This window comes from Malaclemys terrapin, chromosome 13, assembly GCF_027887155.1.
Source record: "Malaclemys terrapin pileata isolate rMalTer1 chromosome 13, rMalTer1.hap1, whole genome shotgun sequence".
NCBI lineage: Eukaryota > Metazoa > Chordata > Testudines > Emydidae > Malaclemys > Malaclemys terrapin.
In genome coordinates this window covers 17,041,727-17,065,461 of record NC_071517.1, presented here as the reverse complement: position 1 = coordinate 17,065,461, position 23,735 = coordinate 17,041,727, and the positions used below count along the sequence as shown (strand labels likewise).

The 23,735-nt window shown below is 50.0% G+C and overlaps 1 protein-coding gene across 1 annotated transcript in view; it reads right to left on the bottom strand.

The window, feature by feature from the left end:
- Positions 1-19,860: 19,860 nt before the first annotated feature.
- Positions 19,861-23,735, bottom strand: part of MGAT5B (alpha-1,6-mannosylglycoprotein 6-beta-N-acetylglucosaminyltransferase B) — a 178,288-nt gene continuing 174,413 nt past the window's right edge. Inside the window, exons 17-18 of the mRNA XM_054047560.1 lie at positions 22,931-23,205; positions 19,861-20,435 (exon numbers count right to left, since the gene is read on the bottom strand). Coding sequence (XP_053903535.1) covers positions 20,237-20,435; positions 22,931-23,205 — 474 coding nt within the window. The 3' untranslated portion in view covers positions 19,861-20,236. The remainder of the gene's footprint in view (positions 20,436-22,930; positions 23,206-23,735) is intronic.

The following is a 23,735-nucleotide window of genomic DNA, read 5'->3' as shown; positions in this document are numbered from 1 at the left end:
CTTTTCACGCTGGGGGAATTATATTGAATGGGTCCTATCTCTCCTGAGGAAATATTGATCCAGAGTTTTAATGGCTTTCCATTAACAAGCAACAATGAGAGTCATTGGGGATTATTATCTGATCTGATAACAAAGGGAACACTCAGCTTTCAGCGCTTCGAACTTTTTTTTTTCCCTCCCGTCCTTTCTTTCTACTTAAAAAAGGTGAGAGATTTCTCTCGCTTTTCACTCCATAAGTCTGAGGACAGATTTTCAATTTGTTAACTTTCTTTATGACTCTGGTGCTGTGAAAGGGAGTAGGAGGCGGGGGCAGAGAGACAGGGGATTAAATAGGTTGGTTTATTTCAGGAAACCTTTCTAAAGGGGAAAAACTGCATCACCAAGGAGACAAGGCTCAATTAAATTAGGCCCTTGAAATGCATGAGTCCAGGGTCCCTTTCCCCTGTGGCTCAAAGGGCCATTAGGCATCCTGGTCAGGCACGGGCACTTTGCTTTAACAGAGTACGTGGCAGCCAGAGCCATGACCGGGGGAAATAAACAAGGGGGCTCACATCTTCAGCAGCTCCTTGGTTCCATCATAAACCTGTTAGGAGAGATACATGGGCCTCTCTTGCCAGGCTGTGGAGACTCTACATCCCCGGTGCAATTTGTCATTTTAACCAGGTGCCAGATAAGAAAAGGGGGGGGGGGGGGGGACACTGTTAAATGACCTGATAATGAAACCTTAGATAGCAAAAGAGAAGAAGGAACTGCCCTATTTAGTCTGCCCCACACCAAGGACAACCAAGCTTTTTACACTAGGAGATGTCACTGAGGATATGTCTACACTGCAATAAAACATCCACGGCTGGCTATAAAACTGTAGTGTAGACATCTGGACATAGGCTGGAGTCCAAGCTCTGGGACCCAGCGAGGGGTCTGATGGGGAAATGAGCCTGCTCTGGATAGAAGTTGATTGCCCATAGCAAGGCTGCTTGTAAATGCTTTTCCACTGTGTGACACTTCCACAGAGCATGGTGCTGGTAAAAATAGAGCCGGGGGAGTAAATCTGATCAGTGTCTGAGTTTTTATTATAGGTTTAATACATCCCTGGAAAACAACCAAGCAAGGTTCTGTCTCTTCCCTATCTAAACACCAAGGCACTGGCAAATCCTCTCTCTGACTGTCCCACTTTCTAAGCAATGTTAACTAGATTACAGGGGGAAGGCCTGCAATTCACCCCGTGCAGAGGGCCCTCACCAGGCCTATGCATTGCTGAAGTCCCATTTAAGCCCATTAAGTGGTACCCAGACATAAGCTGGCACCCTGCACAGGGCTGGGTTTCACCTAGAGCAGGCTGGGAAATGGAATTTCAGTCCTGTGAAAAATTTCAAGTTTTTTGAAAAAGAAAAAAATCATTGTGAATCAGGACGGAAGATGGAGGGAGGAGGAAGTCTAGTTTTGCAGAAATTCCACAATCTTGTTTCTCAAACCAAACAAGCTCAGAATCCACCCGGCAGGTGGGAAACCTGAGAAGCTGGTCAGCTGAAGTTTTCCCTCAGAATATTCTGGATCAGCTCTGGAGCTGTGCGGTATCTTGGCATAGGCAGCAGTGATGGAAGTTAACTTCCTGGGGACAAGTTCTGGGGCTGGTAGCTGAGCTTACTTTCACTGACTTCAATGGATCAAGGCCCACAGAATTTGGTCCCTGGCTACTGAAAACATCACAGTGCAGTCACAACCCCACAGTACTGTTGCTAACCCCTGAGGGTTCAGCTACACTGCTACCAGCAGGTGCAATGGAGAGTTCCTGTCGACATCCCCATGCTAGCTGTCCTGTAGCTACCTCATTAAAATTAGAAGCAAGGATGCAGCAGTATGTACCTGGGGGCTCAGGGGAGCTTGGACAGCCCATGCAGCTCTGACCTCACTGCTATTTTTAGCACGTTAGCTCCTTTACTGCTGGTGTGGGTACTTCTGCACAAGCTGGAAACCACGCCCATGGTTGCAGTGTAGACATGCTCTAAGAAAGAGGTGCAGCAGCATTAGCGAGGCAGTGTGGCTTGGTGGATGAGGTGCTGGTGTAGGTTGTAAGAAACCCGGATTCTATTCCAAACTCTGCCGTGCTGTGTCTATGCTACAATAAAACACACATGGCTGGCCTGGGTCAGCTGAGTCAGGGGCTTGGGCTGTGAGGCTATAAAATTGCCGTGTGGATGCTTGGGCTGGAGCCCAGGCTCTGGGATCCTTCCCCCTTCATGAGGTCTCACAGCCCAAACATCTACACTGCAGTTTTGCAGCCCAAGCCCCATGAGCCTGACCCAGGCCAGCCGCCGGTGTTTTATTGCAGCGTAGACATACCCACAGTGATCTGCTATGCGGCCATTTCCTCTCCTAGCCTGTATCTATTTTGCTTGTTGCCCTCTGACTCAGGAACGGGCACTATGCTATGTGTTTGTCCAGCACCTAGCGTAATGGGGCCCTGATCTCATTTGGGGGGCTTTTATGTGCTATAATAATACAAATTAGTAATAAGCGGAGGAAAAAAAATGCAGCGATAAGATAGAACAACACAGATGGTTGAATAAATATTCCCTAAACAACAATATCTCTAGTTATAGATAATGGATTTCCAGAACAATATTTTTTAGAAATATCTGTCCTCGTTTCACAATCTCCATGACAGTAAATAGGATGAATATCCTCTTGGGGGATGCTGCTCCTATACTGATACTTCCCAGGCGCGTGTTCAGACAGATATTGCAGACTAGGAAACAGGGAAAGCGAACCCCATTTGAATGCATGGAAAAATAGATACTCTTAAAAGAAGTCCTTAGAGGCATTCTTTTACTTTTAAAGAAACTGGCAGATTTACCAGGGATCAGATGGTGGAGTTGACAGCTTCTCATTTGATTTTTAATTATTCTATTTTAATCTTAACTTATGGCACTTTATCTTTTTTGTGGGGATTTACTCTTTGTAATTAGATGGGGTAATTAGAATCTGCAATACTGCAGTTTTCCTTTAAATCTTCCATGGTATTGCTTAATAAAATGTGAAATTAACTCATGCAACCCTTGTAGATCCTATTCTGCATGGAAACATGGTCAGCAGCTAGAGACGAGGCAAAGTCCTGATAAGCTAGTGTTGTCTGGTTTTACATATTGAAGGACCAGTCACAGAAGTCAATAGGAAAACTTACGTGAGCGTTACTTTGGGCCAATAGTTTGGACATCATAGCATAATCCTTGGACTCAGACAGGCCTGGAAACACTATGAACTAGATGTTAAAATATTAAAGGCCAGACTATTTTATAATAATCCATTGATATTGAAATCGATAGAGCTTACATTAATAGAGTTATAAGATGTGATCCTGCAAATATGAGTGGCACATTCTTAGCAGTTTTAAAGAATGAGGTTTTTTTTAAAAAAAAAAAAATGAATTAAAGTTGAGCCTGATATCCAGGGCCCCAATTCAGAAACACACATAAGCACATGCTTAAATATCACTGACGTCAGCAGGACGCAGAAACACACGTTCAAAGTTAAGCACTTTTCTTGAATAAGAATGCATTCCTGAAGTAGGGTATATATAGATAAAAACTACAGCTCTTAGAACGGCTAGGAAATTAGCTAGATTAAATCAGCTTTATGAACCGTTGTCATAGATGTTTCCTAGCTAAAGGAAAACAATTACGGTGACTAGTTCTCCCCAAAAGAGACTGATTCTCCCCATTGTCTGAAATAAGTCTGTTGCTGAAACGCTAATCGGCACGTGGTGGCTCGTGAATGGTCACTATATCTTCTCTTATCCTAACCCAGCTCCCCTGTGAGATTCCAAAAGGAATTGCCCCTGTGTTGTGATGTGTCACATGCCTGTGGTATTAGCAATGAACGATGCAGCAGGCCGGCAGAGTTGTAGGAAATAGATCTGCATAGCACACACACAGAGGCCAGCATTACATGCTGAGAAGGCTCTGTTTGTTTGATACCAGCCTGGTCCCAGCTTGCATTTCTGTACAATCTGAGTCACACTAAACTAAGAACCTACTATGCCATCTACTCCTTCTTCTGCTAGGGTTCCACCATGGCAGTGATACTCAACCTGGGGCTCCCTTTTCAGGATTCATTAAGGCCTTGAGTGATGTCTCAGCATCAATGCAGCAGTTGCCCCGGTAATAAAAAGGCAACTGAAAACAAAGCTGTAATATGAATTACTGGAGCCAATGGATACTGATCCCATCACGTGACAGAAGAAGTAACCACATTAACCCAACCCAGGTCAGTTGACTGTCATTATTATTTATATTATAGCAGCACCAACCATGATTCTGCTAGGCACTGTACAAACACACAGGCAGTCCCTTTGTCCTGATCAGTTTACAATCTATACAAGTTTAATCTCTTACTATCACTCTGGTCTGCTACATCTTATTACATGGTGTCAGCAGTGGGATTTGAACCCATCTCTCCATGTGGGCTAATGGGGAATTATGAACAAGCACAGGAGAGGCTTTCCCACTAAGCATCCATGCCCCGTGTTCGGCTGAGCCTGGGCATGTTTGAACAGGACTTTGTGAATACTGATGTCATGCAGATGTGATCGATAATGCTCAGATTTTATGTCCCTCCCTATGGCGTCTCAGGACCTCGATTTAAGGAGCAGCTTGGTCACCTGGGTCCCAGACAGACCAGTCTTTATGGTCGTAGCCAACTAAGGTGCGTAGAAGCATCTGCTCTGATGTTTTAGCTTTGAGGAAATTGCTCTAATGGAGGATAATTGTGATTCCTGACTATTACTGTTGTTCTCGGTGACTGTCTGAGGTGATAAAGAAACTCTTAGGCTGTCAAAAGGTGAGTGCTACTCTAAAAGCACCTTAGGAGAAATAGCAGAAGGCGGCTGGTTGGGGTGTCGGGAAATGTATTCCGTTCCTGGGTCTTGCACTAACTAGGCGTGTGCCTCTGAATAACTCACTGCATCTCTCTAGCCTCATCTGCGCGAGGACACTTACTCACTGCTGGTCACAGGTGCAGCAGGAAGCAGAGCAGATTTTCACCTTAGTTTCCAAGAGGGATGAGCATGATTTGTTCTGGGCTACACTCGCAGCAGCACCAGCTTCAGCAGCAGCTTGTACATTTCCTAGTATTCTCTCTCTCAGCTCCCCACACGCTCCCTCACTCACGGGGCTGTTGTGAGAGTCAGCTGAACATTTGCAAAGCACGTGCTTAGAGATTCTTAAAAGACACCTGCCGTTGAAATGCAAAGTATTATTTAAAAAATAATAATAATCTGCGAATAGAGACTCTCCTGATTTTATTTATCCACACGCTCTCTCAAAGACACAGAACTACTTAATCAATGCTTTCCTTTGTGTAAATTTGCCTGGCTGGGATGGAAGCTGTCATTTTCAGTGCAAAATTGGATAGACAAGAGCTCGAGGATAATTGTAGCACTGCCCACTCTTACCTAGCTCCGGGGTGCGTGTGTGTGCACACAGAAAGTCTCATTTTGATGCACATGTGCTCCAACTTCAGACCCCACCAGGCTCATCTGTGTGTTCGGTGGCATGATGCACTGACCCATAGAGCAATTACGCACTGATGCCTCATTGGGAGATGTGCGGTTTTGAAAATCTTGCCACAATTCTGGGTGCTGAGCACTTGAAAAACTGGCCCTGACATCTTTGGAAAAATGGAAGCCCATCTCTATAATGGGACAAACCAAAAATGCCTGACCCCCAACACCCTGCAGTGTCACCAGCTCACACAAATTGATCCCAAGTCACGTGATATTTGGTGTTCTTCCTGAACCACCAGCTGCTGGAATCAAGAAATTGTATTAGAATCCCAGTTTTCTTTGTTTAAAAAAACAAAAAACGTTTCCCATGCTTGTGGTTGTGGAGAAACGCTTGAAAACTTGAAGCGCATGAACCTCAAAGGCCCAGAAACCAGAAGGCAAATATAACGAACCCCAAATTGTTTATATGAAAAAATAAAGCTCATGATTTATAAATCAATCTCATGATTTTGGGGGCCTGACTTCTGAATTTTGAAACTTTGGGGTTGGTCATAATGACCCTGGCAGTCTAAGGATTTTCAAACCAGATCCGATTCTTTGGGTGCTTAGAGCCGGTCTCTGCTGGTCACCATTTCTGCTGTTTATTTCTTCTGTGCATTCACGAGGCTGGTGAGTTTCACTTCCTGGTTCCTGTGCACAAGGCTGTTGTGTTTGGTTTCCAGCACTGCAGGGCATGGTTTACACTTTGTCATTGAACAAAACTCTTTCCATTGATTTTTTTTTTATTGAATCCTATGAAAACATTTCTCTCTGTAGCTGTTTGCCCTATTCGAATTGCTAGGGTCCCTTTGACATCTATTGCTTCCCTCAGAGTCTGCCCTTTCCCTGATGTTCTAGTGCTTCTTTGCCTTTCATGGAGATAATTTCCCAGGGGTACAGTGACCAGCAACAGCTCTCGGTGGCTGGTCACTTTTAATAGCTCTAATGCAGACGAGTGGATCGCAGGGGAGACTTCCTCAGTAGTTCTTGAGTCTGTTATTGCTGAGTTGCTTGCAGGTCAGGCAAGTTGGTGATTAAAGCAGATTGCCACTTTTATTGCAGTCTATCTAGTTAATAGCCCAGGGAGGGCAATGGGGAAGCTGTTTCCCTGATGGCAGCTAGCCGGCTGCCTCTTATCAAGGACATCTGCGTCCCTGGAAAAAGCAGCCGAATGCAGTCTGGGATGGTTGAGCTGCACATGCAAAGCAGTTCGGCAGCTTGCTGGATTCCCACCCCATTCTTTGCAATGCAAACTGACCTTGGAAGATCATCCAAACCAATCCTGCACCAGGGTGCACTGGCCATTGGTGCTGGCTGGCATGGGAATACATTGGAGAAACCATGTTAGAAGCATGGGCTTTTCAACAGATGAAGGCGTTTCAGTGCCCAGAGCGGGAATGCTGGGAACGCCCCTGTAGAGAACATGCTGGTCATCAAGCAGATGGAACAAAGGACATCCCTATGCCATTCTTACAGGCATTCACCCCAGAGGACAGAGCTATCCCACAGCATCCCTAATCAAAGAGGATGGAGCTTGCCGTGCATGCAGCTCCACTCTGAACAGTCACTGGGGGAAGTCCATGCTCTCCTAGGTGGCCCTTTCTTTGCAAGTGCCTGAATCATGCAGTGTAGCATTAAGCTTTAGGGGGGCGGTGTGTCAATGCGCTCACACTGGAAGAACAGGAGAAAGCTGGAAAAGCAGAGAGAGACTCAAGAGTTGCAGAAACACCTACCTAGGTTGGAGTGTCCTGTTGTATGCAAGTTTCACCTCCGTGATTGAATCATTCTGTGACCCCCAGTAGACTTGGGCAATCTGCCCACATCCCCAAGCAGGCATCTCATTCTTCTCACTGACCTTGCTGTCCGTCTGAAGTACTTCAATGGCCCCATTCCCATAGCATCTGAGCACCTCATACTCTAAAGTATTTACCCTCATGATACCCCGTGAGATAGAAAAGCACGTGGAGACCTGAGATGCAGAAAGACTTCAGCCCAGACCTGCCGAGTTATTTAGGTTCCTAACTCCTATTGAAATCAATAGGAATAAAGGTACTTAAATAGCAGTGAGTATCTGGCCCTAAATGACTTAGCCAAGGTCACAAAGGAAGTTTGTGGCAGAGCATAGAATCAAACCCAAGTCTCCCCCGTCTCAGCCTAGCACCTAACAGCTGGACCATCCTTCTCCAGTTTCCTGGTGCTGCTTATTTATGAAACATTCTCTCAGTTTGCCTCTGCTAGAGACCCCACACACGCCTTGGGATGCAAAGGGAAGTTATCACTATTACCACTACAGACTGTCAGGAACCCAAGTTGTTTTGCCCTCTTTCCTGTGGCTCTGGTATCCGTGCTCCAGGCCTGGAGCAGCAGCAGCAGCACCATCAGAAGGAATTAGAGATGCACATTTAAAAAAAAAAAAAAAAAAAAAAAAAAAAAAAAAAAAAAGCCACCCTCTCCTTTCATTCACTTGAATGAAGACAAAGAAAGTGCGTCTGGGAACGGAAAGATTAACATCTCAGCAGCACTGCGATCAAAGGGATGTGTGTCTCGATAAGATGTTGTATCTGAGTCGCTGAAACACGCCGATGGCATAAAAGCAGGGACCACGCTGACAGCAGGCCTGACTGAAATAAAGCTAAGAACTCCCTGCACAACAGGGAACCTACATCTCGCCCAGCTTGGGACATGGCAAGTTGGGACCCAATCCGGAAGGTGGCTAAGCACCCCCCAATTTCCATTGACCTCAGCCTGAACTGCCATTTCCATCCAAGGCTGACGCATAGCCCCTGGCTCCAGCCATGGATCATCCTTAGCCCTGTGGAGAGGACTCCCTGAGGCAGCTAGGAGAATGGTGATACAGAGATGGCTGACTACCTTCCCCCCATTCGTTGCCACATGCAACCCTTTCATACTCTTACTACTGGGAGAATGGCCTGGTGTAATAAATGTGTTAAGATGGGGTGTGTGGCTGCACATCACTTCCCTCTACTGGATGGTTCAGAACTGCTTAACAGTGTGTCATAGGCCCTATACTGCTAACAGCTAATGGTGATTCTCCCTTAGCTCAAGCACCAGGGACTTGTGCTTTTGGAGTTGGAAGATTTGAATTCTGTTGCCATGAAAGCTCCGAGTAGCCCTGGTGTGCAGCCTAGTGCTGAACCAAGAAGTCCACGGTAGACATGGATTCATAACAGTAATGTGCCTCTTTTCGCTCCCTACTCTCCTAGACAATGCCTTGCTGCCTCTCCTTAGTATGCAGGCCACCTCTGAATCCATCCACTACTTACTAGCTGCAGTTTGACATCAGCAAAGAAAGAAAAATAAGACAACCTAGAGGCCTGTCTCTGTGTCACAAGAGGCTGGTAAAGGTGACTCAGGTGCTTGTTGCAACAATATAGCTCTGATATTTTCCGCTCTTATAAAACACAGATGTGATATATTCAGCAATATCCCTTCACCCCATCCCAACCCCAGCAAACCTCACGCTAATATCAGAAAACTCTTGCAATGTATCATGCATCCTCCACATACCTGAGAGGTTGGGACTTGGAGGCTTATGTCAGCAGGAAGGGGAGAGAAATCGTCCCATGGTCATGCTGTTTAAGTGGATGGAAGGGGGAGAAAAGAGTCCATTAAAGCCTCACTGAGACAATGCATGGGGCTGCCCATTCAAAAGCCCAGAGACTACCATCACCCCATCCCACAAGCCACAAGATAGTCCGCTGCCAAATGGAAATCTTGACTTCACCTCCTCACCACGGGTGCTCAGAACAAGCTGCGTGGCTGCTGCTCGGGTGTGTCCGCTAGCGAGAAGTGGGCGGAGTAGCCCAACAGCGCATGGGGATGGCTGGCTGCCACTGGAACGCTGACCTGCGAGCTGCCTTTCTGAGAAAATTAATTAAGAGAAAAGGTTTTTTTTCTCTTAATTAATTGGCCTCTCAGAGTTGGTAAGACAACTCCCACCTGTTTATGCTCTCTGTATGTGTGTATATATATCTCTTCAATATATGTTCCATTCTATATGCATCCGAAGAAGTGGGCTGTAGTCCACGAAAGCTTATGCTCTAATAAATTTGTTAGTCTCTAAGGTGCCACAAGTACTCCTGTTCTTCTTTTTTCTGGATGAAGTCTGCTTCTGGGAAGCTCATAATCTCCACTCTGGACTTTCTCTGTGACATATAGCAGAGCAAATATCATTAGCTACTGGATTTACCCCAACACACAGGGAGACCGAGCCCCTTACCCGCCGGGTGCAAGTGCGGACTTGGGTTTCACTTGTGAGGAAATCCCACACACAACAGGACACTCTTCCTGGCAGCATCCAGGGACAGGTTCAGTGTAAAATGGCCCAAAGTGAGTAGCTTTGGGTGTTGCCTGGGCCTGGTGGCCTGAGGCTGTGGTATTACAGGGACATCACCTCCTGCTTTCTGGCCAGGACTTTGGAACAACCTTAGGGGAGAGCAGCCTCCAAAGAATCCATCCCTCCCAAATTTCAGACTGCAGGCTGGGGGTCAGGGCTCTGGGAATGGGTTTGCTGCCGAGTGGACACTTATGCAGGAGAGACAGGATCCATCCAGCCCATAGCTGTAGCTCACTGTTGGGTCTGAGCACCTTGATTTAAGAACTCCTAGAAACTGGGTCCCTAGCAGGAGCAGCTCCCATGTTCCAGAGGAGGGTGAATCAACATTGGAGTTGATTGGGCCCTGCACTCTGAAAGAAGCCCACCTCTCACTCTCCAGGTAGCCTTCCTCCACCCGTGGCAGCGCCCCGTATTCATGACAGCCGTTTCTGTTCCCAGCTAGGCTCACTCTTTCCCCTGCGGCAAACCCAGACCTAACTCCCTGCAAGCCCTGGATTCCCTCCTCATCCGTGTGTGCCCATAGCTCTTCCACCTCTTTAATCTTCCAAGCAAAGCATGGGGATGGTCTTCGAATGCTGTGCCCTGATATCCCGCTGCAGCTAAACTGGATCTCCTCTTCACCTGCCTGCCTCTCCCAGGATGGAAGCATGCAAGCTGTGCTGTCCCTAGCGCTTGGACTAACTATGGAGATGCTTTTGCCCCTTTGTGCTATGTTGGGACAGATTGAGAAGAATGAACAGGGTTTTTCTTCTTGCTTTTCACCTTAGGAATTGCAGGAATATCAAGGGTTTTCTGCCTTGTCTTTACTGGGATATAAGCAACCCGCTCTGGTGGGATGTGTCAGAGTTCCCAGCTTCATCTGCTGACATGGACACCTGGCTTAGTTCCTGTTCTCCCAAAGAGGCTTTGGCTGGCTCCCCAGCGGGTGGGTTTCTCTATCATCTTGCCCCGTTTGCCTGTTGATGCGCCAGCCCCAGCCACATCCTGCCCGCTGCCAGTTCTGGAATGGGATGAGGCTCCTCTGAGCCCACAACAGACACGGTTTCTACATCAGCCTGTGTTAAGTGAATGCGACGCTGGGGAAAGGTGCTATGCTGCCACTCCTGGGGACTGAAGTCCTTTATTCATCCAGAGCAAGCCAATGCCAGCTCCCCCCACACTGCCCCAGCTCCCCTCAATCCTCAGCCTCTGCTGAGATTGCCAGCGCGGAGCCTGATTGGAAGGGCGGCTGTATGATGTAGGTGTCAGCCCACCAGGGCCTGGCTAAGACCCAACAACTCATTTCACACAGGCCACCAAACAAACATCAGCTCACAGCTGTCTGGGGTCACTCCCACCCCACGCAAGAGAAACCAGTGACCCAGAGATGAAAAGTCCCACCCCCACAAAGCCATCCACTGTCATAGCCAGATAAGCCTTTAAGAGCCATCTCCCCATCCATTTCATTGCCATCATTTTGGGCTTTCTCTGGCGCTACTATCAAACCCATGGCCCAGGCAGAGCTTCCCATTTGGAGGGACACTCCCCAGGCTGCGATGTATGGGGCTCACCCCACTGGGTCCCGGCCTCCTGAGTTGAACAGAGTCCAGGCACTGCCCCTGGCTGGGTCTCTAGGCACACTCTGGGGCTGCAAATACTCTGTCTGGTACCCTCTTCTGAGAGATGGCCATGGCTCCGGGAGGAGGGGAGAGGGGGACGGACAGAAGTAAGTGGGGCCGAAGCTGGGGTCGCAGCTAGGGGCAGGTCTGCGGCTGGGAATGGAGCAGCGGCTGGGGGCCGAGGCTGGCGTGGGGTTGAGGCTGGAGCCGGGAGCAGACACACACAGGTTGTGCGCAGGTTCCGAATACACCACTACTCTTTACTTCGGTTGCACAAGAAATACATCGATTTAAACAACATAATAAACACACCTGTGCTCATCTCCCTGGCTCAGGTTCCTCACCGCTTTGCCGAGTTCTTGGGGCTTGGGCAGAGCCGTCCGAGGGGTCCAAGACCCTTCCCCTGCAGCTCACGGCTTCTCTTTGGGATCCTGGAGTATCTCCCTCTTCTCCAGGTCAGCTAACTTTCTTCTTCCTGGGCTGGTCTCTCATTTACAAAGGACTCCCCCGCCCCCTTTACAAAAGCATGCTCCTCTCTGCTGCTCAAGCTTCCGGGGGGGGGGGGGGGGGGGGGGGAGAAGGAGGGTCTCCTGGAGTCCCTCGAGTTTATAAGTCCCACCAATACCACTTGGTTTCCTTCTGCAGCTGGCAATTTCCCCTCTCCACTCCCCCCTCCCTGCAGAGAAACTCGATCAAATGGGTTTCTCGTTTCAGGCACCCAGCTTAGCCTAACCATTGTTTGGTCAGAGCGCAGTCATTCAGGTTAATGACTCTCCATTGACCCTGGTCTGGTAGATATGTGACACAGCCCTTGCCAGGGCATGTTGGATTCCACATACTCTGAGCCCTTCCATGAGTTGACAATTTCAGAACATCGATCAGACTCCCAAAAATGCAGAGACACCAATTCCCCAGATAGTCACAGTCACTAAAACAGCATCCCCCACCATGGGGGGGGGAGACCCTTTCTCTCACTGTCGAATGTTTTCCACACATGCATTAGCCCAGTAGTGCTGTAATGCCCCGGCTCTACCCCCTGCCTGCCCTGCAGCTTGGATAGCAGGGGAAGCCCAGTTGGGCCAACTCCTTACTGAGGGTCTGTTAGATCTGCACTTTCAGCCTGAAGGATAGGCCAACTGTGAACTGCTCTCTGGAAGCAGGAGCAAAAATGGGGCTGCTCCCAGAAGGCTGGAACCTTTAATGCTGACTGGAGCTGCCACATAGATACGCACCTGCCCCCCAGCTGGGTCAAGAGTCCATTGAATAGGGACGGGGGAAACAAGCCCTTACGAATGACAAACACATGGAGCCTATGTAACCTACACACTGCCTGGGTGTGGTGTTCTGTCCCATCAGGGGAGAGGGAGAGGGAGAGCGAGATCTAACAGCCAGTTGGCTTTTAGCCCATGCACTAAGCTCCAGAGATCCCCGGTTCAATCCCGCCGGCCGCCGACCAGCGTCTGTCGGCGTTACACCTGCTCAGAGTTATAGGCCTGTCTCTCTGGAGCATTTTGGGGGCCAGCCATGGCTGCGAATGAGTGAGGCACAGCCCTGGCAAGATAAACCCTCTGTGCAGCAGGATTTAAAAGTGGCAAGCTGGATTTAGAGGATGAGTTTGCTCCAAAGTTGTTGGAAGGTGGAACAAAGGGGCAGAACCAAGCCGGATTCAAGGATTGCAGTGTAGGCTCTGGGCCAAGATCCCTACACCACAGCTTCCCTCTAACAACTAAGCAGTGCCTTTAGGGGAGTAGTGTGGCTTAGGAACAAAGAGATCAGGCTCGGTTCTATTCCTAGCTCTGCCCCGGCCCACAATGCACCTGTGAGCAAGTCACTTGCTGTTCCTCAGTTTCCCCACTCACCCTTTATTTATCTTCTCTATTGGCTTATAATCTCTTCAGAGTAGAGACTGCCTCTCGCTCTGTGTTTGTACAGCGCTTAGCCCGACGGGATCTGATCTTGGATGGGGCCCCTAAGTGCTACTATAACGTAAATAATAATTTTAGACCCATTCAAGACTTCTTTTAAGGTGTCCAGAAGGGGACACTGGCTTCCTGCTCTACCCAGATCCGAGCCAACAGAACACCTTTTCAGTGCTCCAAGATGCAGCTCAAGGAGTGAGGGCTCCAGCTGGAACGTTTGACTGGACACAGCAACTGTCTCACTGGACAGTAAGGCAGTAAAAGGGAGAACAGATCCAGCATGTGACCAATCGGTTTTATTTTTCAGCCCTGTTTCCACACTCCATATAAACTTTATAGCTATTTTAGTTAAAAAGAGGTTATACAACTCCAATATAAGAAAAAATAATGTCAGCGGCAACCCTCCAATAACCCTCTAGCTTTCACAGCCAGGCCTGAGTGAGCAACCCTACAATAACAAACCAGTATTTGCATCCCTGCTCAAATGCACCATCCTACAGTCACAAACCAGCACATGTATCCTTGTGCTCACGAGCCACCCTGCATTAATAAACCAGTCTGCAAATATGCAATCTGAGACACCACATTTTGGTAAAGGAATGGGGAAAAAACTGAAATGTGAAGCACTCAAGCAGTTTCTCTAGGCAATGGTGACTAATACTGATACTTTACAAATTATGACAAGTACCTTGAAAGGATTTTTCATCCTACATGTTCACTGGTTTATGTGAAGACTTGTGCTAGTGTAACATGCACGACATGAAACCTTTGGGTCCCACCTTTCCAGGTAAGGATGAAATATTTGTTTTCTTACCATTTCACTGATAGGAGAGTGCATTATTGGTTTTAATTCACAGGGCCCAATTCTCATTCACACTGAGGCTACTTTACACCACAGGCAGTGTAAAGGGGACTTAAAATGGAGTAAATTACACTTACTTCGATTGCAAATTCATAGGGCAGAGCTATCTTCTAGATCTGTGTTTTACAGCACCTAGAACACTAGTGTCCTGGTCCCTGAGTGGGGCTCCGAAGTGCTATCCACTGTAAGGCCACTCCAACTGCTAGAGTGATGCAGAGAGGTCCCTGTGTAAATGGGAATCAGACCCATCATCTCCTGGGATAATTAGATGGAGAAACTCAAAAGCATGTTGACATGGGGGCTGTCAGAGACCCAACCTGGAGAGAGGAGAGGCTGACAAAGAAAAAGCAAACGCAAGCAGCAAAAGAAACGACCCACTACATCCTTTTTCCTCGTCTCGCTAATGTATCAGTTATTACCAGAGATAAATATTGTTAAAAACTCTTGAGTTGACTCGATTGCATCCCTCCCTCCCTCAATACGCACAGAGTGCCTGTCACTGCAGAAGCTTCCCCGATTACTCCATGCGTGGGGCCAGATACCCTGCTGGTGTAGCACCATTGAGTCATTATTACAGCAGCGTCTCCTAATGTGACAGCATTGAGTGGCGTGCAAGGCGAGGGGCAGGTTTACGTGCCTCAGCCAGAGGCCTTTGCTCCCCACGTTTCTGGTTTCCTTTGGCACAGAAGCCTGATCCGCAGCAGAACACGGCACATTGGTCCCTCCAACCAACCACATGGGGGCATCACCTTCCTTCTTGTTATCACAATAGCTGAGAAATGCTCCCACCCTCTGTAGGATCCCAGGCTGAGAACAGTTCCCAATCCATCCAGAGAGAGACAAAGAATGAGCCTTCCCTTTCATAGGCCGGTCATATTTATTTTCATATAAAACAAGAGACAAAGAGGCAAGGACAAAGCAGAGAACTGTACACGTATTACCAAGGGAGAAGGGGGATACACAATGTGTGTGAATCTCTACACTACCCCCATGTGGCACCATTTCAAAACAGCTCTCTGAGCAGGGAGCTGGTGATGCTGCTTGGTCTGGTGTGTGGTATATTTACGGCTTCTGATTTTAGGTTTTAACTGATAAACACCAGTAGAACACCACCGATAAAAAAATGAAATTGGTTCATCCAATAAATGCCAGAAAAACACAGAAATGGTTACTCAATTCGTGCTGATGTCACCCCTTTCCCAGTAACGTTTGTTTCTATAGGGGATGCTCCTGCTCTCTGACTTGCATTAAAGAGGTTGTCTACAGGAAGCAATAATGTGGACTCTGGGCATGTGATTGAATTGGTCCATATAGACCCTGCTGGTGCACACTAAAGGTTCCCTAATGCACTTTAATGTAGTGCTGTTTGACACAGTACTGCGTTAACGTGCTCTAGGGAACAAATACACTAAACACCAGACCAGGGGTTCAATAACAAGCATGCTAAGCTTAAACTATGTGTAAGCCATTGTTATACATATCATACAAATTAAAGTGGACCCCATTTAGAGAAGAATTTTGGGAAGTACCCCCCCCAAAGAAATCTCTTCCATATCACAGAGAAAGCCCCCAAAAGCCCTGATTTTTGGACATGGACATAGAATTCAAAAATCGCTAAAATACCCTCCCCAAATTTAAATTAATAAAGCCCCAAATCAGAAGCCCTCTGTATATTGTCTTCAGAAGGAGTTAATGCCCATCAGTGGTGTCAGGTAACATTATACCCTAGGGGGATCAGAAGGGCTGGCAATGGCCAGTGGGATGGTAATGCTACCAGAGGCTGGCACAGCAGAGACCGAAGGCTCTCAGAAAAGTGGGCAGTGCACTGAAACATGGTGCTGCTGGGAAGGCGCAGAGGTCAAACAGAGGGGCTAGAAACACAGTTTAATTGTCCTAGTGAGGATGTGTTGTATCCTGCAGCTGTCTCATTTAGCAAACTGTGGCTGCACCCAATAGTAACACCTGGGGCAGCTTTCCAAAACCCCTGCAACAGAGAAACCCATAGGCACCCTCCCAATTTCCTCAGAAATCAGACGATTGCATGACTTCTACTCCACTTGGATTTGAACCAGAGCCTGTCAGTGTTAAAAGCATGAACCGCTCCCACTTGAGCCAAAGGAATCATGCCTTAAGACGGCCACAGTAATAGACATTTATCCTCTTATACAGACCTGCATCAGACAGGGAAAAAGTCTCACACTGCACTAGCATGGGTTACAATTGCACATGCAGACAGGCAATTTGTGCACACAAGGGGCAAAGGTGAAGGGTTTTGCAGATGGAACAGGCATTGCACTGGAATTTGCACACATGGACCTTAAGGGCCTTGGGGCTCAGTGACCAGGGGAAGGATTCAAGGTCCCCCAGATTTGTGTTTCTTTGCACAACTCAGCATCCTGAGTCCAGCAGTAATTCCTCCCCTTGGCTCATCCTACTGATGCTTCCCTTCGCATTGAGAATGCGAGTAAGTACTCAGTGCAGCAGCTGGCCCAGCCCTTGGCTTTCCCCTGGTTTCCCACTCCAATGCCACTCTCCATTTTCTTGTCATGGTCTGATTTGATGTGGTTAAAAAAGCTCCGTTGGGAGCCTGTGACCCTTTAACATATATTGATTCTTTTTGTCCGCAATAATTGACAAGATCTCAGAATCCCACCTGTCGCTTGGTGCGTCGTCTTTCCTTCATTGATTTGGTTTGTGCTGATCTTCCTCCTTCCAGCCAGGTGGGGCCGTTGGCTACACATGGACAGTGAGACACTGCAAATCACTTCCCATTTACAGCCAGGGCAGCCCAAAGGTAGCAGTACACCTTCCCCTAGGATACAGCCTGGTCCTTCTATGGCCTCCATCTCCACCGTATTTGAGCATCCCCTTGACGGACAAGAGGGAAGCCTTATGACCCTATTTTACAGAGGGGGCTAGGAGGCACGGAGAGACTCAGACCTACATGCACAAAGTGACTGAGCTGCCTAAATCTGAGCTTTACGGACCTAAATCCCAGTTTTAGGCATCACTGTGATCCACGAGACCCCCACTCAGCTGCCCCCTAGCCTTGAAGGCACCTCAACTCACCCGGCACCTCAACTTTTCCAATACAAGCCCCTAGGTGCCGAAGTTTCTGCCTCCGAGCCTGGGGCAGCCTCCAGGCGCCTGTCCCATGCCTAAACCCCAGCCCCATCCTCCAGCCAGGTGGAGAGAGCGGGGCTCAATCCAGCTGGCATGCCCAGAACCCACCTCATGCCACATATAGTGGCAGCGGTGCAGGAGACAGCCTTCTTTATCCCCTTCAGCCCAGTGTTAGGGTGAGGTGAGAGGGGCAGGGTGTAGGACCCATGGGCTCCCTGTTAGCACCTCCAGAGGTGCTGGCACTCTGGTGGGAGGGCCAGCTGAGGATGGAGACATGCCCTCCCTTTGGACTAGCCCTTGGAGCTGGTGGAGCAGCGGGAGGGGAGCACTCTGCAAAAGGGGTGGACCTCTGGGGGGCGTGCACACCCTGGCATCCCCTAAGAGGAGGGCTAGCGGACTCAGCCAGCATTCTTCCCGGGACTCCAGAGGCAGCATCGCCCCTTCGTCCCCCACTGGGTGCAGCAGCAGCAGGCAGTCTGGCCCGTCTGATCGCACAGCAGCTCAGGATCACACAGCCTGGGCAGATGCTGTCAGGCAGGCAGCAGAGAGAACATGTAGCTTCATCTCCTGAGAGCCAGGCGAGACCCACAAGGCGCCCACGTCCTCTGCTGTGAGAACTGAAAACTCTCCCTCTCTGAAGTGCCCCACACCGCACAGACCCCAGTCAGGGTACGGAAGACACAGAGATCCCAAGTTGTCACCCCGAAAAACAAGAGAGAGGCAGTGGGGAACTGCAGCCGCTCAGCGTCACAAGCTGGAAGGTGGGTGTCCCAGCACCTGTCCACAAATGGGGTGAACTCCCCCACTAGCTCCACTGCAGCCCTTCTCCCCAGCCCCGTGCTGGCACCAGGAGAGAACCCCCCCCCCGCAGCCCCATTCTGGCACTGGGATAGAGCCCCCCACTCCTCCCCAGCCCTGGGCTGGCACTGGGAGAGAGCCCCCCAGCCTCCACACAGTGGATTCTGCTCATAGGCAGTAGGATAATTGCCAGGCTCACTCAGGGGGTGGCTCCCAGTGGAGGGGATGAGCGTTGTGTGCCCCCTCCCCCAGCGGTTGAGAGACCAGCAGTTTCCTCGGGCAGGGGCCACCCTTTCTGGGGGGATCTCTCAGCTGTGATGCTCCTGCAGCCCAGCTACACCCCCTCCTTCTGCCCACCAGCCACAAGAGGCTGTGGGGAGCCTGGCTCAGGGCCGACATTGGTTCCCAGGCAGGCTCTCTGTGGGACCAGCCGCTTCGCTCGGGGCTCAGCACACAGGCGTGTCTTGAGAGTGCCCTACCCAGGGCCTCACCTAACACTTCCAGTGCTGCCATTAAGCCGTACAATGCTGCACCCTTCCAGGTCTGTCTCCTCAGGGAGTGCAAAGGGTGATTCCCAACCGCTGGGCCACGCACCCCTCCTGCCATGTCAGGCTTTGGGGAAGGACTTGCTCTCCAGGCTCCCCCCCAACCTCCAGAGAACGGTGGGGGTGGGGCACGCTTGCCACTCGACTCGCAGCCAGCTGTGCCCACTTGAACCTGCCAGGGGTCAAGCTGCTCCACAGCCCAGTCTCAGAGGGGCAGCCCACGCTCCCTGGTGGTGCAGAATGTCTCCAACTCAATGGGAGATTGTAGGGCTGCTGGCCTGTCTCCCCAGAGGACTAACACCTCTCCCATAGGCTGTCTCAGGGCAGGATTTTAATTCAAACAAAAACCTCACAAAGTAACACAAAACAAGGCTCTTACCCTGAGCAGCCCCGGCTGCAAAGGTCTTTCCTCTGCCCCTTTGCTCCAGGGCCAGGCACCAGCCTCTCTCCTAGAGCTCCCCTTCCAGCAGTTCTCTCAGACCTTTCTGGAACACACCTGACCCCTTCCCAGCTGGGTCTGATAATGGAACAGGGCTGGCTGGCCCCAGGCCCCCAGCCCCTTAAAGGGGCAGAGCACCCGTTTCGGGGATGGTGAGGACTGGCTGCTACAGCCAAGGCCTTCATCTGGGAAACTAGTACAGCTGCATGAAGAGATGGGGAACCACTTGGTGGGGGGCTCAGCTCCCTCCCTTAGAACGTCCCTCTTTGGCCCCAGCTGTGAACGGGTTGATCCCTGCACACTCTGTTCTGGCACGTGACTGCCACAACATCAACACCCCCCTGAGCTACCGCACAGGGACGCTTGTCTCTGGTGCTTGATGTCATGCTCAGAATCCCCCCCCCACACACACACACACACACTTCCACGGGACAGGGTTCCCAAGCTCTTACGAGTGCTAGTGGTGGGAATGGAATAAGAGACGTGGTCCCATTGGCATGTGTAGAACGCCTCCCCCTCCCCCTTCCAAAGGCTGGACGGTGGATTGGACTGATAGAATCGAAGGCATCTTCCTAGATGTGTCTGGCACTGGAGCCTTCCAAGATCTGTCACCCCCACGTAAGTATTTCTAAGGAGATTGTTCCAAATAACTCCTCAGGAAGGACCGGTGGTTGTTTTGCTGCTTTAATTTGATAAAAAATATAAATAAATAAACCAGGACGTTAAAAGAGGATGAAACCCAAACCCAAAGGCTGCTGGTGCCTTGTCCTACTGAAGCGGCTCTGGGCTCCTCTGAAGTCCAGGTGGGCTTGGGTGTGGAACGAGATGTGTCTCAAGAAAAAAAAATCCAACATGAGCAGATGGTCAGTCCCGGACGTTTGACTGGCAGACAAAACAACCGACAGAGTCTGACATCCAAAGTCTCGACATGAGTTTCCAAGAAGAGGAGGCTGTCCTGTCCTTCTTGGGTATTGCAGAAGCTTTGAGAAAAAGCTACTTGTTGCGTGTGGCATGTCACAACACACGCTCTCCGGACTCCGGGAGCAGGGGGTGGACTCACAAGCAGTCCCTGCACAGAGCCACTTGTCCTTTCCGGTAATCGCGACATGGGCAGAGGCGCCGGTACTTGGTGCTGTAGCCTGCGCAGCTGTACAGCAGCGGTTCCTTCTGGAGGTAGCACTCCTGCACGTTTTCAGCCAGTGCTGGGTAGAGGTGGCTCATCTCAGACTCCGCGCTGTCACAGGCAATGCGAAGCCTGGGAAACAAATACCCCAAATTGAATTTTGCTGTGTCCATCTCTGCACCCGCTCGTCAGTGGGTTTCACGTTGGATCAGAATATGAGTTTAGGGAGGGCTGCTACATCTCTGGGGGAGATTTTAACACTGTTCTGTTTATAGAACATCCCTGCTTCAAACATCACTGCAGACCTGTCCCTTGCCCACAAGAACACTAAGCTTAAGTGACGTATGATTCACATAGGAAGTGCTTGGAAACTACACGTGACTACCTGAGCAACCTGAGATCTGTGTGACCCATGCAGCCCAGACGTGAAACCTGTGAGATCACCCCAACCTATGTGTGCAATCTGCATGACCCAACCAAACCGCACATGGAATCCAAGTGACTGGCACAAGGACACATAATAGGCTCTCGGGGCCACACTGCACTTTCAGAGGGCCACATGCGGCTCCCACTGATTTCAATGGGAGCTGCTCCCATGCATCTGAGAGATTCTAGGCACTTGTGTGACACACATGAGGCGCATGTATCAGATCCACGTGTGGGTTATTGTGAGAGGAGATTGGCCACAGGACAGGGATAGGCCAGTGGGATGGGACACCCCCCCATCCTGCTGACAGCAAGCTAACAACAGTCTCTGCTCTCAGGCAGTGCCGAGTGGGTGCACCTGCAGAGCATGCCCTACCTGGAGAAAGGCAGCTTAACAAGTGAAGCTGGTCATAGAGCAGCAGGTGAGTTTCCCAAGAGGAGAGGCTGATAGAGACAGCTACGGAGCCCAGTAGCCACGGGAGCCGCACCTGGCTAGTGACTTGTGCTCGCTTTCCCCCCTGCCTTGTTTAGGGCAGACAGACATTGCAGCCCTGAGTGGTGCTCTGGACGTCTGTTCTTCTCTGGTTCAGCTACAGGACACTGATGGAGCCGCACCAGGGACTGGAGGTAACTGGACTCAGAAAGGACCCTGGGAGTGAGCTCACCACCCCTGGGGAACCGCGAGTTTAACCAGGAGGGGAGGTTCCAGAGGGGACCCGGGGCAAGAAACACAAAGAGACAATGGCCAAACCCATGCTGAGAGCTTCTTGGAGTAGCACTAGAGGGAGAAATGGACTGGATGGGAAGTGAGATTGTCTTGCTTCCTCCAATCTGTAGGTAGAGCTAGAATGCTGGGGTCTCCTCTGGTGAGCAGCAGAATGCCCCTGGGTATCTCTGCATGCCCAATGGCTCTGCCTAATAAACTCCGAGCTGAACTACTGACTCTGAATGAGCGATTTCATTCTGAAGGGGGGCGGGACCGAGTGGAGTGAGTGGAATCTGCGCTCCTGCTCTAATTTATCATATAAAAATGTCACTAGGACTCAAATTGCCTGCCTGACCGGCGTGACAGAAATGGCAATGCCTGCATTTTAATTGTCCACCATGCAGCATGGAATTGGGAGGCAGATTTATGCTCTATTAAAAACTTCACAGCCTGTGTGTTCAAAATGGAGTGTTATAGAGAAAGGTATAAAAGTGGGGGGGGGGGGGAGGAGAGGGAAAGGTGTCTGAAAACTCCAAGATTTGTTTTGAAGCAGAAGCCCATTCGGCACAATTCATGCAAGTGACACAAATAGAGCAGTCTGTGCATGTCGGGTTGTGTGCAAAGGGCACTGCAATAGACCACAGGGAGGTACAGCCAGGGGAGCTGAGTTTGCAAGACTGCAGAAAGGAGCACTGGGAGAACAGAACAACCTCGCCTTTCAGAAGGTCAATGAGGGAGTGTTGCCTAGCAGTTAGAATAAGGGCTTGCGAGACAGGATACCTGGGTTCTGTTTTTGCTCTGCTACTGGCTTGGTGTGCAACCTGGGGTGAGCTATGTGGGGTCAGATTCTCCGAGGAGCTCAGCGCCTGGCTGCTTCCATTGTGACATCTGGGGCAAGAATCGCCAAGGAGCTCAGCACCCACCACACCCACCACATGCTGAGCACTCTCAGAACTTAGCTGAGCCATGTCTGCCCAGTGTTGCACTCTGTCCCCTTCTAGTGCTGACCAGGCCAACTAGCACTTGATGAGCCTGCTATGGTCTCGGCTAAGAAAGGGGCAGCTTTTAGCGCAGACAGTACAGGCTCATGTATAAAGATCCCGAGGTCCCAGGTTTGATCCATGCTGCCGACAACCCATCCAAGGGGTCAGCATTATGCTTAAATTGGAGATGAGCCTGAGTGAGGAAGCTGATCTTTTCTGACTGTTCTGGCCTTACGTCCTAATTTTCAGAGATGCTTAGCACCCACGGCTGTCACTGAGGTTAGCTGGCCCTGGCCTGTGCAGCTCTGCCAATCAGACCTTTAACTTCTCTGTGCCTCAGTTTACCCATCTGTAATACAGGGATAATAATGTTGCCTTACGATAGAGGAGTGCTTTGAGGCATAAGGAAAGCATTGTAGGGGCCCTTACATAGGGGTGCTATAGCAGGGCAATGGATTATTATCACCCCATCATGCAGGGGGGCAAGGTAAAGGTGCGAGAACTATACTCACTGGAGAAACACATCCTTCTTGTTGAGAAACTCGAAGAATGTCGGCTCGCAGACCAGCCTGTGCTCCTGACAGGTCTCAGTGCAGGCTTGCCCGGCCTCAGACACCCACACCTGCATGGAGCTCACGGGAGGCCAGACATGGGGTGCGCTGCTGGCGTTGTACGACCACACAAGGTGAGTGGCGTTCGGCGACAGGGTGAATAGGCTTGGAGAGCTTGGCATAGCATGGCCGTTGGGCTTCACTGGCAGAGGAGGAGAAGCTCCAGCACAGAAATCCTAGCAGGGCAGAAAAGGACAGGTCAGAGAGTGCCCCGCGGGATGGAAACGGTTAAACATCAGGCCGGTCTGAAGGGAAACACTTTCTAGGTTGCAGCTGGGGCTAGCTCTGCTGCCTTGAGCTCGGGTCCCTTCCACCAGCTAGAAGGTAACACCCGAGGGCCTCCCCAGGCAGTAGCTAGGGCTGCTGAATATATATGATTCAGACTCCATTACTGACTCCTGCCCTGACCTGGTGGACCTTCCCCGCAGCAGAGAGATCAAAGGGCTCTTCCCGCACTGCCGAGCTTTGCGAGCGAAGGATCTTGGATCAGAGGCTGTTTCTGCTCTGGCTCTCCCAGGTTCCAGTGCAACCTCTCGCTAGGAGCCAGCTTACAGGGGGCCCAAGGAGCCCATGCAGCAAGGAAGAATGTTCCCTGGGGAGCCCAGCCTCTAGGGATTTGCTCTGATAGACACCCAAAGCCCTGCTTAGGATCTGGAGCTAAACTAGGGTCTCAGCGATGAGCAGCCCCCTATTTCCCCTGGTTTTT